The following is a 19,659-nucleotide window of genomic DNA, read 5'->3' on the forward strand; positions in this document are numbered from 1 at the left end:
CGGCATCGTTTCCTGCATCTTTCTTTTTTTATTTCCCCTGTGTTACTTTTTCTCTTCAGCATCTCTAACCTTTCCCCTGCTCCCATGGCTTTGTTGTGCTCCTGTGCTGCAACCCTCCCCTCCCCTCCCCTCCCACCTCTCCCCCCTTAGTCTTTGAACATCTCCATCTGGCCCCGTCAACTTCACTTCCACCTTCCCCCCCCCCCCATCAACAATCTTCTTCCTTCTTTATTTATGCCAAGGTTGCGGCTGACGCGGCACTGTCTGTGTGCCCTCAGAAGTTATGTGCCACACTGTTGGCTCTCCGGTCCCGCTGGAGCTGTATTTCATCCCTGCGCTCCACGCCCGACACGAAGACGACGGGCGCTCCTGTAGCCGTACAGTTGATAGGAAACAGTCCCATCCGCATAAATATTCCACAACAAACAGTCAGTGCAGTTGTGAGATACACGCCAATGTGCTGTCCGTCACTTTTGGGTCACAGTCCACGGTGAACAGGACTCTACATTTCATGGGCTCAGCACAGCGGCTAGTCCAGTCAATAGGAGATGTATTATGAGTGAGGTGCACAGCACAGGGTGGTGGGGAGTTGATGTAGTGGCGGCCTTGGAGCAGACCAGACTCCTGATTTGTGCTTTATCTAATTCTGTGGAGTGGGGAGAAACCCAATCCTTGTTAGGCGTGGGGACCATCCACGGTGTTGAAATATTTTGGCTTTCGTGGAGACCGACTGCTTTGGTGTTTCAGCTGGGACTCGGTGTTGGCAGCCTTAAGAGTTCTTGCGGTGGTTTTCTATATTTTATGGGGAAAACATGCTGCCTCTTGGAAAACTACAACTTCTGCACAGTGTGATTCCCTGATTAATTAAACTGAGCCAAGCCAGACTATTTTGGCCCACTTGCACCACTGCCACGTTAGGGACCTACGCCAAGATATTTCTTTCACTGATGTGAGCAGCAACTGGAAATAGAGCTGTAAAAAATGAAAAATCACATCCTTGATTTAGCTCCTTGATGAGGTGCTACTGACCGGATGTTGGCAGACTTGGCCTTGAGGTCGCTCCATCGCTGGTTCATGTCGTCCAGTCTGTGCTGGAGGAACACGGCTTCCTCTGAGCTGCCCAGGGCCTTGACCATCTTCGACTTGTTCCCATCCACGCTCTTATAGATGTCATTATGGGCATCGATCTCAGCCTGGATGTCCTACAAACACACAGAGAAAGAAGAATTGTTAGTCTTGAGCATTTGCTGATGGAACCAAAAGGGTTTAAGGCCAATGTACGGTACAGCCGAGGATGGCAGCAAAGTAACCCCAAATCACAGAAGACCTCTCCCACTGGACGTCACAGTCTCGTAGGCTGTCACAGTTGATTATTCATAAACTGAGAATAATGTGGGATTTTTTTTGTGCAGGCATGTCTCCAGGCAGTTCACGGTGCACTGCACGTAACATTTCCAGAGGGCAGAGAAGTTTGTATTTTGATGAAATGTCCTCAAGGTGCTTTTTGACTCAAAAAGATTTAAACTTCCATCCTTCTCATTGACTGGAACCCCCACCAGAACCAGGAGGAACTCCCTGAGCAAAGTCTGCCTCCATACTAATGCTGCACTAGGTTATACCAGGGCTACACCAAGGCATGCTAAGCTAATATTATGCTGGGATACAGCATGCAGTACTAATGTAATGCTATGCTATCCCACACTGCTGTGTGCGTGTTTGTGCGTGTGAGAGTGTGTACAGGTATGTGTTAGCATGTCAGCAAGCCACCCATCAGACCAAAGGCCAAAAATTAAACCATCAGGCTTCAGTATTTGAGAAATACTAAGTCCAAGTGTGATTTTCCTGTTTGTTTACGTGTGTGTGTGTGTGTGTGTGTATGCGCCCCTTACAAGTGAGTTTTATTATACAACCACATCTCAAAGGGTATGTGTGGGTGTTTGTGTGTGTGTGTGTGTGTGTGTGTGAGAGGGTAGAACCACAAGGGGGACTGACGCAAGCAGAGGATCCTGTCAAATGTTTTATTTTTAGATGTGTAAAACTGCTCCATTCCACCCCGCTCTCTCTCTCTCTCTCTCCCTCTCTCTCTCTGTGCTGGGACTCCCCTGAGTTCAGACCATTTTCAACTGCAGATAAAGAAATACTCAAACACTCTCTTAAGGCTATGATACAAATGCATTTTTTTTTTAGACCATATGGATATACAATATTGCCTTCACAACGGAGCCGGATTTGCAAATGGAACAAAAAGTGGAGATAACAAGAGAAGTGTAATTAAAGCTATAACCAACAAAGTATAATTAAAAAATCCTTTTGGTCATTGTTCGTGAAATGACCCATCTGTAGTGTCTCTAGTTGCTGCCTGTGTATTACCCATTAGCAATGAAGCCAATATCAAATTATCATTTATGTGGCAAATTTTTTTTTTACAAATATTACAAACTTTGCATTGCAATTTTTTTTTAATTAAAAACAGAAGATTGATCTTAATCTTTGCAAATCCTCACAGTTGAATATGTTTGTACATAATGAATACTCATTATGTCGGGAAAAAAAATCTATAAGTACGATAGTTACACTAATGGAAAATGGCAGTCGTGCCATTACTGTGGTATATGGTAATACTGGAATACCAGCCAGCCTTTAATGCACATCACTAATAGCGATACAAACAAGCAGACTATGTACAACAGGAGGCATTCAAAGGAAAGTCACATACGCACACACATCCACCTACATACGCACATGCAATTGATAGGGGGGATATAAAATACATAGGAGGCACACATGAGATGTGTGTTGAGCGCACATGGCAACATGTGACAAGTGGAACATGTGACAACAGGTCAGCTACTCTGGATTCTGGAAACCACTTGCTGGGAAAGGTGAAAAAAATACGGCTGCAGTACGAGGAGAGTAGATACAAAATAACTGTCTATTACCACAGTCGTCTATGGCACACTGCAATTTACTGGATGCCAATAGACCTTTCACAGAGAATGAGGTAAATCTCTCCACTGTGACTGCAAGGATAACAATCACACACTGACTCTTTATGACCGCTTAACAGAAATCAAATGCTACGTAAAGGTCATATGACAGAGAGAGAGAGAGAGAGAGAGAGAGAGAGAGAGAGAGAGAGAGAGAGAGAGAGAGAGAGAGAGAGAGAGAGAGAGAGAAACAGACAGAGACAGAGACAGAGACAGAGACAGAGAAAGACACAGGAGAGAGACATTCTGCCACTGAGCCAGTTGGCACTGTTCCAACTCATTCCCCAAGTGCTTCCTCTTTCTTTAACACTTTTACTTCCAGTGGAAGTAACACTGCACACGCACACACGCACACACGACACAGAAGGCAGAGATTGTACAGACATACAGAAGCACACACATTCATATACAACAGCTCCCTTTTAAAATGTATTTAACTCGGTGAAAGACTACTTTGAGACAGGTCAATGTATGCAGGTCAATGTTTATCCTGAGGTACTTAAGGGACTTATCACTTTCTCTCTCTCACACACTCAAAAACACACACACACACACACACACAGAAAAAAAGGCACATTTGTGTGCCACAGGTTATCCTGTCAGCTACAAGAGGCTTCTGTTTCCCACCATCCCAAGTTTTATTTATTGGTTTTAGATAAAACGTTAATCAGGGATTTTCAATGCTGGCACAGAAAACACACTTATTCACTCTCTTGAACTCCCATTCACCCCTCCCAACACACACACACACACACACACACACAGACACACACACCCGCACACAAGCAAGCTTTATGCTAATTAAGATACTGGAGATAGGGATAACATGTGTTTGCAATTGTGGAAGCAAGAGAAAACACATGCACACACACACACACACAGACTGCTCTTTGGACACACCGTGGAGACAAAAAAAACACAAATGCACACTTGCATACACACCACAAACAGAAAGCTACACACTCAACTGAACCATTAGTTGCTCTGGCCTGGTATCTCACACCTAAACAACGTCATTTAAAATTACACTGCTTTTCTACTATAGTAATGCAATGACAGACATAGATCATCTCTTCTAGCTTTCTCACTCTTCTGCATACACAGAAATCAACATCCATAAACAAAGACACACACGTTCACACACACAGAAAAGCACACACACACACACACAACATAAATACAGAGAGAGAGACAGAGAGAGTGAGAGGAGAGAGGGAGAGAGAGAGTTAGAAAGGCAGCAGAAAGGGTAATGGATTCTGGATCCCATGCACACAGTAATGAGTGGTGGAGACTGTGCTGGCTCTTGGCTGGTCAGAGCACAGAGAGGATGTGACAGTGTCTCCCATGGGGAGTAAAGTTACACCTACTACTTTTGAGCTTTGCAAAGGATAAATGCATTAAACGCACAGTGGAACTATGACTCACTTCATAAACAAACACGTATATACAGTCCTGTTCATAATAATCTTGCCTACAACATGAAGTAACGTAACTATTGAGCGTTACCCAGCAACAATAACCCTTGCTGCGCTCAGCCATGTATGTCTTGAGCCCTCGCTAACACACAGTTTTGCACATAATAACAATAAAGGTTTGCCTTGACAAATTGCGTCCAATTCGAGGCTATGGGTCCAATTCTATACTAATTCTCTCTCTCTGCATGGTAGCGCAGTCTAATAACAAGCAACACAGGCCAGAACAGATTATTCCATTTTAATGAGTCCAATAATGACTGCTCAGACCACATAAAGCTGACTACATTAGGTCCACAACTGCAAACATAGGGGGGAATGGCGAATGAATAGTGATTATGTTTGTATTCATGGTGTGCGGAGTGCATGTGTCTGTTCAAGGGAGTGCAATCAAAAACCAATGCGAGACCAAGGCCATGCCAGCAGAAAAAAAAAGGAAAGAAAAGAAAAAAGAAAAAACGATTCCTGATATCATCAGATCTACCTGTTCAAACTTTCTGAGGAGCTCCTGCAAGCTGAAATTCAAGCCAATCATGTTGGAGTTTGGGCTTCGGCTCCTCCCACTGCCTCCAGTCCCTACATCTTATCGGAGGTCGTACGGGTCGAAGGGCAGTGAGGACTCTGGACGGGCGGGGAAGTCCTCCAGTGGTTCCGGTCAAAACCAACACAGTCGAGGTTAGGGCTCAAAAAACTGTCAACTCCAGGAATCAGACTCCAGTGAATCCCTGCTCCCGTAAGAGGTACGAACACAAGAGGGTCAAAACCAGGTAACCCTCCAAAACCAGGTGATATGCACACCTCACACACCCCTCGGCAGCACCCGTGCATGTGTGCCAGTGTGTGTGTTCGCCCAATCCCACCACATGTTCGTAGCATCCTCTTTGGAAAGGCAGCCAGGTTGAGGGAGGCGATGGCTAGCCTGCAGTCATGCTTCAGAGCTGGGATTAACGGGACGATGGGTGCCACTGGAGCTCTGACAAGCTAGAGGCTGGAGGCTGACAGCGGAGTTCCCTCGGCCAGGAACGGGACACTGAAGCTGGGGAGGAAATCCAAAGAATCTTGGGTGGAGGTCTGGAAAGCGGAGATAACGGTTCCGGTCTGGAGGGACGGCAGGCTGATGTAAACCGCCGAGGGGCAAGTTTGGCTCTCTCTCTCAACTCTCACTCCTCTATGCTTCCCTTCCTCCACTTCTCCTCTGGGCATGAAGGAAGCTGTTTACACGATGTCCGGCGGTCCAACCCAGGGGCAGGGCCAGAGCGTTTGTTCTCAATTACCCAGATAAAAAGCGCTCTGTCCCGGCCAGTCACACTCACACACACACATTTAGAGGGGAGACGGCAGCACAAAGAGGCACATGGTTTGCCGTCTCATTCCCCTTTGAGTAAAGGTAACACACAGACTGAAAGAGACAGAGTCGCCCCAGTCTTTGCCTTACTACCAGCCCCCCGGGTCTCCAGTCCCGGCCTGGTCTCGCTCTCTCACACCCCCCTAATCACCGCCACGGCTGGGCCACTTAGTCAAAGAATGCCTCCTTCTTTTTCTGGAGCTCAAGGCCACGTGTTCGCAGAGAGCCGCCTCAAGGCTCGGTGTCACAGTCCTGGGTAGGGAGTCTGACTCGCTGGAGCTGCCGATTAGCTTCTCCCTCTTGAGAGGGTAAAAGAGGAGCGGTTGATCTGTTTGTCTTCCCTTCCCTTCCTCTCTCCCACTGGGATGAGGAAACTTTGTTAAAAGTTACGTCTCTTTTTTGGCTTGTGTTCCCTCCGGGCACGCAAACTCCCAAGCTGGTATCCCCATCCCTCTCTCTTCCTCCGCTGCTCTCCCTCCCTCTGGCCAGTGGCTCCACTCTTTCACACAGCTGTTTATTATTTTAATCAGTATCCTCCCTTTCCCCTCCTCTCTCTACCTCTCTCGCTCTCTCTCTCTCTCCCCTCACTAAACTAAGTCCACACACACACCCACTTCCTGAGGCCTGCAGAGGCAGAGAGAGAGAAAGAGAGTAAGAGAGACAGGGTGAGGAGAGTGGTAGGGAGGAGATGTGCAGAGAAACGCTGGGATTTCAGATGTCATTCAGTAGTAAAATAATGCACAGTATTTAGTAAAATGAACCAAAAAAAAGGCTGAAAAATAGAGGGGATGAAAGTGAGCAAAAGGGCACAGAGCAAGATGACAAAAACAGAGGAATAAAAAGAGAAAGCGTGGGTGGGAGGGTTGAAAGAAAGAAAGTGAGGGCACAGGGCCAAGTGTGCAGAGCTTCACCAGTGGAACTTTCTACCTAGCTTCAGAGTGATGAAAACATACAATATGGCTCTCAAGTAAAGAGAGTGAAAAGACAAAAGCGGTGTGAGTTCTATGCATTTTAATCAACAACCAACACATTTCACCTCAAAGTTCTACTGTAAAACTCAACTCCTGGAACTACTGCATGAAGCCCGATACAGTTCAGATCCCACATTCTGCATACCATCGGCCTGCAGAGGGCTGCATACAATGAGCCATGAAATACCTGCTACAGAACAAAGGGGAAATGCTTTGAAGTCTATAAATGGGGGGGTTAAAACATGTTTGGAGAGGCTTGGGTACCGATTGTGGTCTTTAGGGCTTTTATGTTAAAGGGGTTCAAGCATCAAAACGCATTCCATATATATATCCTGTGTGTGCAAGTGTTCGACTGTGTGTGAGTTGGTGAGGGTGTGTGTGTGTGTGTGTGTGTAAACTGTCGGCATTGTGAACAGAAGGTTAGACATGTGGTGTGCATCAAAGACGCACACATCAGATGGCTGTCAAGTGGGGAAAAAAGAGAAAAAAAAACCTATGATACGATGTTGCATATTCATAAGCAAAAGACTTTGAAGTGTGCTTACCTAATTAAAAACATTTACATAGGCCGTTAAACAGCATTTTTGATGTATGCCGACACGAATATATGCCGTTTGAGTGCTTTCTAGTGAGGCTGATAGAGAGAGGTGAAATTAACTGTTAGGAATGAGCACATTCAACATGCAAGTGCGACGAATTCGACAAGTGGAAACTGAGATGAAACAGCCTTTGGGTTTTTTGTTGGTTGCTTTTTTTCGCTGAAATGTGTTGGACAATCCGGGCTTACTGAGGGTTTGATGTTCTTACTGTGTGCCAACAACTCCAAGACTGTCATGCACAAAAACAGACCCTTATTAAGAACACAAACACACACACACACACACACACACACACACACACACACACACACGCACGCACACACAGCTAGGGGCAGGAGGGGGGTTAATGTTAGGCTACATTACTGAAGCTAAGCGGATTAGGACCATTACAGGGGTAAGAATGTAGCGCTTCTAACCCCTCGGGTGCAAAGAGTAGAGTTAAAAAAAAAAAAGGAGTTTACTGAATGAGAACAGAGAGACTGACAACAACAGGAGGAGGAAGACAAGAGGAGGACAGAATGAGGAGAAAATGATGACTGACAGAGTGAGAGAGAAAGAGAGCGAGTGAATCGACACGAGCGCAGAAGGAAAAGAGTGTCAGTAAATGGAAGAGCAGGAGAAAGCAAGAGGGAGAGAAGGGAATAAAAAAAAAGCAAGTGAGAGAAAGAGAGGCTATAGTAATAGATTTTTATTTTGGACAGAGGCACATCTGCCTGTAATTCCCAGCGTGGATCCGGGAGGAGAAAAGGAAGGAAGAGGAGGGAGAGGAAAAGGAAGGGAAAGGAGAAGGAATTCTTCAATGGGAATGTCAGAGATTTACACCATTTCTGAAATCATGATAAGAGAGAGAGAGAGAGACATTCCTACATTCACTCTGCGGTTGTGTAACATGTTGTACTATAAAATGTTGCGTGTTCTGTAAAGGGCAACTGGAACAAAAAAGCATGGAAAAGGAAAGAAAGAGCGTGAGAGGGTGACAGAGACAGAAGAGAGCGTTTGCTTGTTGGACAAGAATGGCTCGCTCATGTCGCCTGCTAATGATTTCCTCTCCATCAGGTTCAGTTCATGTCTTTTGTTGCTCATGTCTTTTTTGGCTGCATAGGATACAAGATGAGTTCAGCGTCACTTTCAAAATTGGTTTCTTTGAGGAACGCGCTGATTCACAGTCTCGTCTTCAGGGTTTTTTTTTAGCTACACTTTGATCACTGGACTTTAAATCAGAAAAACAAAGTAAACTGAGAAAAAATATTTCGTCTCAAAACGTCTGACTGCCTAAATCTTAGACAAATAACTCAATTTATATGAGATGATGTCACTGTGCAAGAGAGAATGATAGAAAAGTGACAAGCTGAGCCGACTGTAGGTTGTGCCTCCTTTGATTAAGTCAATGCACCATGAAGAAAGGAATGAAATCAAAAAGGCTGCTCCATTCAAATGCCTTAGTCATTTTCCAACTTTCTATCTCATTGTGGTGAATTGCAAATGACAATGAGCATTTTATTCTTCACCCACAGAATACAAAACAGAGAACACACTACACAAAGAGAACAATTCAGAAAAAAGAGGAAAGGCAGGGCACCAAAAAAAAGAGCATGATACACTGAATTTAAAATACATATACAAATGCGGCTATCCTTTTCTTACGGAGAGCCAGTTCTCCTTCTCTCATTTACACTTCTTAACAGAGTGAGGGTTGCCAATAGGGCAAGCGTGAAAGAGTAAACGAAAACTGCTAACAGAGAGGAGGCAGAGGCAGGGCAGTTTATTATCTCAGACTATCACAGGATCACCAACAGCAGCAAATGAACACCGGAGTGAACAAACACAAACACGGAGCCCAATTACAGCAGCAGCCTATCTACTGTGGTACACTGTGTAGTTCAGTAGCTATTCCCCAGTGGGGCCGGCTCCTGTGAGGTCACTTCCTCTGCTCCAGGTTATCACTGGCACACCTCTTCCTGTTAGGAGGGCAGCGCCCTGCTGGAGAGATCAGGGCTGTGATGTGTATATATATGTGTGTGTGTGTGTGTGTGTGTGTGTGTGCAACTGGAAGACACAGTGCTTCTTTTTTTGTTGCTTAGATTGCAGTACCACAAAACTGTCAAACTGTGGAACAAATGTGAGTGTATAGTGATGAAAGCGTGTATTTTTGTGTGTTACTGGACTCCAATACTCAGTACTCAATAAATGTATCCCCTTCGATGCAATTAAATGTGCAATTGTGCTGTGGTAGTGCTTTACACTTGGAGGCCAATACGTGGAGTTTTACTCCAAGCACTGTCAATAGCGTAAAGCTGCGCTCTCTTTGGGAATATGAGCACAACAGGCTGAGTAGCAGTGGCCATCACATCCTGTATATGCCTTACTTTTGTCAACCCAAGGCTAGAATAACTGGCCATGCGGTTAGGAGGATGAATGGAGAGCGAGGGTTCGGCAGATGAATAGAGCAGCACTGACAAAGCGGTTTCATTCAGAAAGCATGTTTGCATCACCCACACGTAGAGCCCGCTCCTAGTTGTACATCCTGTATCTCTTAAGAATAGATTCAGTATCAGGCAAAACCATCCAGGAGCACATAAATAATACACAGTATATCAGCTGTCAATGTTTGAAAGACCAACTGAAGTACTGCAGGAAACAGAGGCGATTCAAACATTCCTTTCGTGTTACAGTCTCGTAGCTCAAAGCTCATTCTGCTAGGATGACGTGTGTTTACATCTGACAAAGTGTGTCCACATGACTCTGGGCCTTCATGAATCTAGCTCCTGTCTTATATATCTAAACTATGTCCGCTTCAGTTCAGATCAAAATGCCGTGATGCAGTGCGTTAGGATAACTCCAAAAACAACAACAACAAAAAACTAGTAACTTGGAAAGTGTGATGCAAACCAACATGACATAAAGAAAAAAGTCAAAGCAATAAAGCATGTGAGCTGTTCAGAGGCGTACAAGACAACACACCCAGATGCCAGTACCCTCTGTCCTCAATGTACGCAGTGCTGCCTGCACCATCTGAAAGCGACTGGCCGAGATCAGTCAATTGACAGCTGACCTCCGCTGATGTGACAGAGCTTCCATTAGAGAAGACAACTGGAGTCAAAGGTCAAAAAAGGCAGATCACTAATAACTGTGCCAGGGATCCAATAATGGACCAGCCATGGAGTCACCTCCGTGGAATCATAAGCAAGAAAGGACATCCTGGAATCCATATGTCAGCTCCTCAACAGGGAAATTGAAATTGATTAGGAACGCTGTATGCTGTTGCCTGATAATCAGCTATTGATTCTAGTAGGTCTTTTGTGGGTTTGTGTATGTGTGTACAAGCCACTTGGGAGATGACCTTAAGGACTGAGGTGAAATGCTGAGGTTCTTAGATGCTAATACTTGTGTTCAAGATGAAAAGTGTGACCAGAAAGGTGAATGCCCACAACAATCTCTGTGTAGAGTTTTGCTACCCGTCTGTTCCTGTTGCAGCCACACTTACCTAACATGACTGTCTGAGGAAACACATACTCTCTCTGAGCTGTGTTGGGACATCATCAAAGCCTCCTGAATTGGGATCAATTCACTTTCAACTGCTTGGTTCAAAACTGAAACTGCATCCTTCATAATGATGAGAATTCTCAACCATTTCTTTCTATACTGGATATCAGATGTTTTTACGGCAAAAGATTGCCTGTTTTTGAATTTTGAAGGGAAATCGACCTGCTGAATTGACTGAATTTTAAAACTTACCTGAGGCCTGCTGAGGGCCCTCCAAGCTCTTATCACCTTGCTCTCCACTAGCGTTCAAAGCCTCCCTCCACCCCTCCCTGCCTGCCTTTATCACCGCTTCCCTCCAGCGGGGCGTCTCTTCCACTTTCCCTCCACTCCTCTCAACTATTTGAAGTGCTCTGCCTCCTGGGGTTTGCAGATCTTGGCCGTGGTGGGTGGTCTGTCAGCGCGCAGCCAAACACCATAGTAAAAAACCTGCATGACACAATCGCTTCTGATGCGGCTGTCGCCTCGATCGCGAGCCGGCGCGACGGGAATACAATTGACACGTGAGCACACCACCTGCTGTGCGTTGTGGGGACGAACGGGGCCTTCGAAAGGTTAGGTGACTGGACCGATTAGACTGTTGCGCTAATAAAGCGTCGCTGCCTGTTGTAAAAGACCACGGGGGTGAACAAAATTCAGGGAGGCTGGTGCTGTGGAGTTATGGAGCTGATGCCAGAATAACGGGCCATCATACATCATACTTCAGACATCACAGTTGGAGGGGAAGATTAAAAACTTTGAGGGCAAAGATAGAAAGCTAAAACACTAAGGGAGACCATCATGTGCACACACACACACACACACACACACACACACACACAGAAAGACACAGAAAAACACACAGACAGCCTCAGGTGGCCCACAGAAAATGATCGACGTTTGTCATCATAATATATAAACAGCAGACGGCCATGGTCTGTGGGCTGGCCTAGAGCAACTCACAGACAAGATGAGAGAAGAACGGATGGATGGCGGGAGACAAAGATGAATTAGTACATGCTTAAGTGAATCGGGTAGAGAGAGTAATGAAGAGAGGCAGCAACAGAAAAAGAGAAAGAGTGGGAGAGAATGCGAGGGAAAGAACAGATGGGATCAGGCAGAACACCCTCAAGAAAGCAACAAGAAAGATGGTATGCGGGGAAAGTGGAGCGTTTAGTTACGGAGGAGTGAGGGGCTTACCCTGGGTTGTTTTCCAATGATTGGCTTTGTTTGTTTTAACTGGGACCACAGAAAAGATAGATGAATAACAGGTAGCGTGGGAACGGGCGTTTGCAATCCTCCTTTCCCCCCGGAAAAACAACATTCCACCGCACTTTCTGATAATAGCACCAAACCCCACCTCGGAAACTGGAAATATACTTTCCAGTGGTGGGTTGGAGCTGATGTTTTCATACATCAACAACATCATCACTACCACCATACATATACCATCATCACCCATCTTGAAATCTCCCCATACCAACTTGCTTTGCTTCTTACATGGACCTACAGAAAAAAAAATATCTTCGCTGAAACCTTTTCTTCATAAATATTAATTCTGCCCTGCATTTCACCCTCAACTTCAAACATCATCCTTGTTTTCCAGCGGCAAACTGAAAAACAACACTATTCAGAGGTAACAAAAGACGACCTTACAATCTATGGACACTGTGAACCTCTACAACCGATCCAGTGTTAAGAATAGTCTTTTATTGAAGTTTGCGGCGATGCTGTACAGCATGACATTTACTTTCTCTCTGTCTCAGAGAGGGTGCTTTATTGAGTGCTCACATCGTTCAATGGAGGAGAAGAGTTTTCCAAGCGTGCCGAAGCCTCGGAGTGCCCCTGCCGGTAGGGACCCAGCTTCCAGCTCGACGGGATTGAAATATCTGCCGGTTTTCGCGTCCCCTCAAATAACTGCTCAATTGATTTTCCAGATAGCACAGCTGGGATTCTGAGAAGAGGTTGGAATGAGCATTAGGGTATCATTACAGGGAAAAATCTATGTATAATGAGCTTCCCCTTGATTGAACACAGTTTGGATCAATGACCACACCCGACTCTGTGTCAGAGTCCATTAATTGACAAATAATATGTAGTCGTCGACGTATCGAGAACAAGAAGCAGTGATTTGATGGGTGTTGTCATGAAGCACATTTCCATGACTCCATAATGCTATTCCCAAATCAACAGTACTCAAAGTGCCTTGCATGCTGCAGATGGGGTTCCTGTCCGGTCCCTCAGAGACGTTCCTCTGGGTGGGTCCCACCTCAGCGCTGCAGCCCGGGGGGAAAGATAAGGCCCTTGGGTTTCCACCAAGCCCCCATAGCAACAGAGTCATTAAGATTCTTCAGAGACTTGAGCGGACAAATTCACCACCACAGCCTCAGATTTATTCAACCCACCAAAAAAAAGATGGTTATGGAACTGATTTAGTATTAGTGAACATCAGCGCATGCTTGACATTTCAGACATGACTTAGAGGAGAGACCTTTTGAATAAAGGCAGCTTGATTCATTGGTTAAGGTTTAGTGAGTTTATAACTCAGGCTGTTGGGCATTTTGATGAGATTTAGAATTATTTTTTAATAGACTAGCTCGGATCTCTCTCCCCCTCTCTGCTTCCATCGTCCATGCAGGCGTACACAAACAGACACACACTTGTCAAAAGTCATCCAAACAGCTTAGCTTGTTTGGTAAAGATGCACACCGGACATTGAGGAAGGACCAAACCAGCAACTTTGAAGGTTTAATTAGAGGAAAAAGGAGGGTCAAGAGGAGGAGGCAGTGAGGAGACTCGATTATTAAAACACTTTCATCTCAACTAGATGCTAGCTGCCTGGTCTGACAGAGGAAGAGGGGTCATTAAAGGACAAGTTGTCCATGGGAATCAAAAATAGGGCGTTGAAAGCAAACAAACCCTGGTGGCACTGAGTGAATGTCCAAAAAGGCATGACTGAGATAGTGGCTACAATAGGCGAATATGAGATGTTACATGTTGTATAACCTGCTGGATATACAAGTTGTTTAGTCTTTCTACAAAAGTAGTAATAGTCCTTATCTAAAAGTAATTTTTCCAATTAATTTTCAAAGGTGGTGACCACCTCTCCCCTGGCTATATAAAGGTACTGTCATGTACCATACTGACTTTCTAAAATTTCTTTGTCACATATAGATTCCCCGACCAGTGATTTTTTTCCTCTGAAATCCCACGATGGCCGTGTGGAGAGAGGAAAAAGATTTCATTTCATTTCAGATTTCAGATCATAACCACCACATGATGAATCAATGTGACTCCATCAGCTCTCCAGTGACTCGGAGAACTTGGAATTTGCTGAAAAGTAAATGTGTGGATATTCAGTGATCAGCAGTGGGGGAGGGGTGCGATGAATAATCTCTTATATAAGCACATCAAAATCGTGACTTGGACTTTCCTATGAGAATAAGAAGTACTTATCACAGAACTCTATACCTCTGGTATAAAAAGGTGTTGTATTCTATCTGAACACCTTTATTAGTCTAACCGTAATCCAATTTATTGATTTACTTTTTTTTTTAATGAATATTGGATCATTACAAAATCTTTTAGAGCCCTTAATCTTTAGCTTTAAGGTGCCACACTCTCCATTAACAAAACATTTTTAAAATCATGATGTTTCTGTTGTAAGGACCATCATCATGATTTTAATAATGTGGCACCCAGCACCTCATCATCCTATGCTCATTTAATCAGCGTCAGTCTATCAGTGTCCAGCTATAACCCATTATTTAATTGCTGTGTTCATAGCATAAGACACACTAAAGCTCAGCTTAATCCATCTGTGAATAGAATTTAATTCTCAATTTAATGTAGCTCTCAACTTTCAAAGCCTGCAATTGCTAGTGTATTTTTTGAATAATCTGGAAAGGTACCTTAGTAAACTCAGTTAATATTTGGGGCATCTGTACAGCTAGAAAAGGCCAGCAGTCTGTCACACAGTACTTAATAAAAGCAGTTAAAAAATATTAAAAACTCGAAAGGTTGGATGATCAGGTCAAACTGTTTTTGCAAACAATTAGCGTTTGCAAAACCAAATGGACTGGATTTTCTGCATCATGACAGGTCAGACAGGGTCTGGTAAATTGTCACTCACCGCAAGATATACCAAGTTGGCTTCCAGATCCTTTGCAGTGATCGTCTAAACGTCCTGGGCATATGTGTTAAACCCCAAGGAGATTCAAATAAACAAAAAGAATTCTTTGCAAATGCTATTGGACTCAAGGCTGACAGGGTGCTCAATGAAAACAAAAGCTGGCAGTGTTGAGTGAATGCACAATAAGGTGGGGCTCTGAATGCACAGTGTTATGAATATGAGACAGTGAGGAGGGAGAGGTGACATTGACATAGCGGGGAGTGTAAGTGTGCGATGAGTTTGTTTTATTGCTGTACAGTTTGCTGGTTATATAGCCTGTGTGGTCTCTCCATACCTCTGCTTCCTTCTCCTAGTGCTCATATAAACTTTTCATCCCTTCTCTTAGTCATATTTGTCTTCCTCCATAGCTCCTGTTAACTCCAACTCCTTTCTTCCCCCCTCCCTCCTCCTCCTCCTCCTCCTCTATCTCCAGCTTTCAGCACCCCTATTTCATCCTACTCATCTTCTTTTTTCTCCTCTCATCCTCCCAGTTAGTTTATTGCCCAGGGAAGGTGAGGGAGCTATCTAACCTCCACAGGTCGCCCTCCCTCTGAGTGCGCTCCCCATCACCATAACAACTGGCTGACGGTAGGCTTATTACTTCCTGGAATGTTTACTGTAGGAGAGCTGTCTGAGCCTATAGCATGACAGCGTTCTCTCAGGAAGCGCTAAATTACTCTACCTATCACTCATGCACGACTCCGTCTCTCTTCGTTTGTCCGCCTCCCTTCCTATCTACCTGCTTCTTTCAACATCCCCTTCACTCCATCTATCGCTCTCACTCTACTTGTGTGACTGTCTCTCACCATTCAATCCACGCTGCTATTTCACACTGCTAACATATGTTGCAACCCATTTTCTATCCTTGAGTGGATCATATCCTTTCATTGCACGTAATCTACAGCACCCAGATATCCAATGTACCCGTCAGATTTAAAGTAGATTTCACTCAGTGTGGCCACAGCAGGGGTGCAGATATTCACCCTAGTCTAAACTGCTTCATCTCCCATGGACATGCTTGCAGTTTCATATTCAGTCTCCCACTGTGAATCCATTACAAGCTTTGATGAAGGTCATCAGTGTACAGCACCACTCTGATGTTGCGCTTTCACAGCGCAACAACTTACTGCATGATGCAGACTCTGAGGCTCAATTTTCTTTCCTATTGACAAGCACTGAGCTCATATACCTGTTTTCACACCGTTGGGCATAAGGTGAAAATAAGAAAATTGAATGGCGAGCGTATCTCTTGGTCTCTGTGGTTTCACCCTCAATGCTGTTTATCTCCGGAGATACAAGTCCCCTTTTCTTCAGAGGCAAAAGTAATGTTCTCTACTTATCCTCATATAAATCTTATCCTCAAATGAATCACCCTCACGCCTTTCTCCTCCCTCTCGGTTGCATAGATCTCGGCTGTTCCCCGTCGACTGTCAGAGACAGAACACATGGGGGAATAGCGGCTTCCAAGTAATATTCGGTGTCTGCATGACCTTATGACTTTTCTCTCTCCAAGGATCTAATTCAACTCTCTCATTGTAAACCCTGAAGACAGGACGGCACACTCTCTGCTCGACTTGCCTGTACTGCTACTCCCTCCAGAGGAAGAATCAGGAGCACATGAAAGCGCTTTTTCAGTTGGGTAGAACATTTTCACTTTTCAGCGTGCACACCTCCACTGAAGTTTGAGAGCAGTCAACCTCCAACAATGGACACCCTGGGAATCTGCTGTCACCATCGTTACTCAGGATGTTTTCCACAGCTCTCAATATCAATAATTGCCAACGAGCAAAATTGCCTTTCCCTTGTATGATTTCTACACTAGGTGTCCAAAACGAAAGTATGAAAGCGGTGCACAGTACACGTTCCCTGAGCAGTCAGCTATATATTCTATGTAAATGTAATCACAGCTGGGCACACCTTAAAAGATTCAGTAACTTAGCAGTACAGCTTCCTTTTGTCTGATTCAGGGTGATGCCGATGTTACAGCAATGTGGATTTCAGGCAGAGATATCGGTGTCTCCTGGTGATATGCTTTATCACTTCACAAAACCTTTAACATTTGATTCAAGTAATTATTCAGAGCACTAATTAGCTATAAACTTGGCTGCTTATATAACACGTTCCTTCCGCTAATGAGACATATTCTGTCAGACACTAACCGAGGCGCAAAGTGGCTTCCGAGGATCCATTTAGCGGGAGTAACTTCTGACATTATTTCGGTGTCATGCCTGATGCACTCAGAAGACTCGACTACCTGCTCTAATCAAGGAGACGTGGAGAGAGCGCAGTGATTGAGGGCCATCGCAGGTCGCTGAGGGTCATTGAGATGATTGACAGGCTCGGTCACAAAGAGGGCGGGACTGAAACAGGGTATCATTAACCTGTCATCTAATCAGCTTTGAGAGCCCATTAACTCAGTGGAATGTAACACTTGGCACAACAAGGTGCTATAATAGCTCACCCGCAATGTGACTGTCGCATAGTGAGATAGACATACAGCAGAGATACACCACTGTCAGAGTGTTAACCTTGCTATAGATTTATGTAATCCTAATCTGTATAGGGATCAAATGGTTATCCATCGGTCACTGCATGTTTAAGATTATTTGGGGGGGGAATCTAAGTCTAATCACATTTTGCTAGAATGCTTCACTGCTCTTTGAGCTCACCTAACATCCTGCATGGCAGCAATACACGAGTGTGTGCAGTGTCATCATTCCTTTCTGTAACATAACCCCCCTTACACACACACACACACACACACACACACACACACACACACACACACACACACACACACACACAGCCATACACACAGACAGTTTATCATGTGGGTGATGGGACAGCTGTGTCATCAGTTTTCATGATAAAACTCCATCATTCTCCTCCTGTGGAGACAGGGTCACTCTAGGGTGCTGAGGACAAATGAAGATGAAGATACCCCTTTAAAAGGGGACAGATCAACACAGGAGCATGAATACACCAGGAAACAAATACATCCATTTTGGAAGACAATCATTACCTGAAGTTCATTGTTGAAGTCACAAGGAAACTGCATTTTGATGGTGTCTTGCCTCTGTAATTCAGCGTATTTCGGGTTGAAACAGGATTTTTGGGACGGGACATAACACCGGCAAGGACTGTTCAAAAGTGCTCAAAAGTTCAAAAATGCTTTGTGCTGGATCTGGATTCCTCAAAATGAAGACACCGAGAGGGAACCATGGTGTCTTAGGAAAAGGAAACAGGGCTTTAAGGGGTGAAGATCGTGTCACTTTGAAAACTGGGAAGTTGCAGGTTTTTATATAATACTTTCTTTTTTTATATATATAAAAATACCATAAAAATACCAGAAAATTTAAATTCTGTAAATGTTTTTGGCATCTATTCTTACAAAAATGTATGTTATCATAAGTAGAATTAGCTAACAAGATCAAAAGGTCACATGTTCATTGTGAACATGTAGAGGATGCAGCCAGGGAAAGTATTATCATTTTGTTGGTGGATATCTTGTTTTAGAACAAAGCGTTTCACACGGACACAGTGACCTGACCCCCAGAGAGATTCACCTCAAGGTTTTCTATTTGCAATACACTCACACAACCTCACTGTGGAAATCGGGACAAATGCAATCAGCTTCCATCGAATCAAACACGCGAGGAGAGGAGACGCTGGCGCAGCTTTGAACTCGCACTTACTAGTGCACCAGAGGGTTATTCAAATGAAGAGGGAGAGAGAGAGACAGGGATAAGGGAGGAGGGGAGAGAGAAGTAAAGATCATAGAGTGAGAGAGTGTGTGTGGTCTGAAAAAGCTGACGTTTCCTTTTTACCTTGATTCACGTGGATGGGAATCGTTTTGGGCCTGTACTGAAATGTACACATCCCTTCCCTCAAAAAGCATTAAAAGCGTATATCCAGTTTGATCTGTCTGCACTCTCTCTCTCTCTGTGTCTCTCTTCCTGACTGATCAAACAAAAGCAAAAGCTGTCGAGAGGTGTCGTAAGAACAGTCAGACTCTTCGGAGCAAAAGAAAACTCAATTAGTCTAATTAGATGGAGAGACACACACAGCGAGCAAGATGGAGAGAGAGATGTGCTAGAAGGAAAACAAGGTGTGTGTGTGCATTTCTGCATGTTGTGTGTGTGTGTGTGTGTGCGAGCACGCCACTTAAACCCAGTGCTGCGGGATATGTGTGCTACCTAAAGGAAATTAATGAACAAACAACAGCTGCTTCCATCACTGAGGAGCAGGAGCACAAGGAGTGGAGTGGGAGGAAAAGAAGAGAGAGGAGTAAAGGAGATGAGCACTGCCCCTGTTCGTCTGGGCCTCTGCGGCGTCTGCCATGGCTCAGTACCTCTAATGTGGATGAGAGGGGTAGGTAGGGCAAGAACAGTGGCAAACACACGCACACACACACACGCACACACACACACGCACACACGCACACACGCACACACTCAGACTGGGCCAGGCCCGTGGAGGCTACACCGCACACTTCTGAAACGGCACTGACGGAGACACACATATTATGTAAGCGTCCCTTGCTATCTAAAAGACAGACGGCTGGAAATATACGTGTTCTGTCTGGTGAAACATGT

At 44.7% G+C, this 19,659-nt stretch overlaps 1 protein-coding gene across 1 annotated transcript in view; it reads right to left on the reverse strand.

Annotated features, from left to right (window-relative positions):
• utrn (utrophin) overlaps positions 1–19,659 on the reverse strand; it is a 146,484-nt gene that overhangs the window by 67,750 nt on the left and 59,075 nt on the right. The window contains 1 exon segment of the mRNA XM_071530212.1: positions 1,030–1,202. Coding sequence (XP_071386313.1) covers positions 1,030–1,202 — 173 coding nt within the window.

Source organism: Centroberyx affinis, unplaced genomic scaffold (assembly GCF_046629955.1).
Source record: "Centroberyx affinis isolate AG114_WGS23_722 - 3 ecotype Tasmania unplaced genomic scaffold, CSIRO-AGI_Caff_v1 ptg001901l_1, whole genome shotgun sequence".
Taxonomy (NCBI): Eukaryota; Metazoa; Chordata; class Actinopteri; order Beryciformes; family Berycidae; genus Centroberyx; species Centroberyx affinis.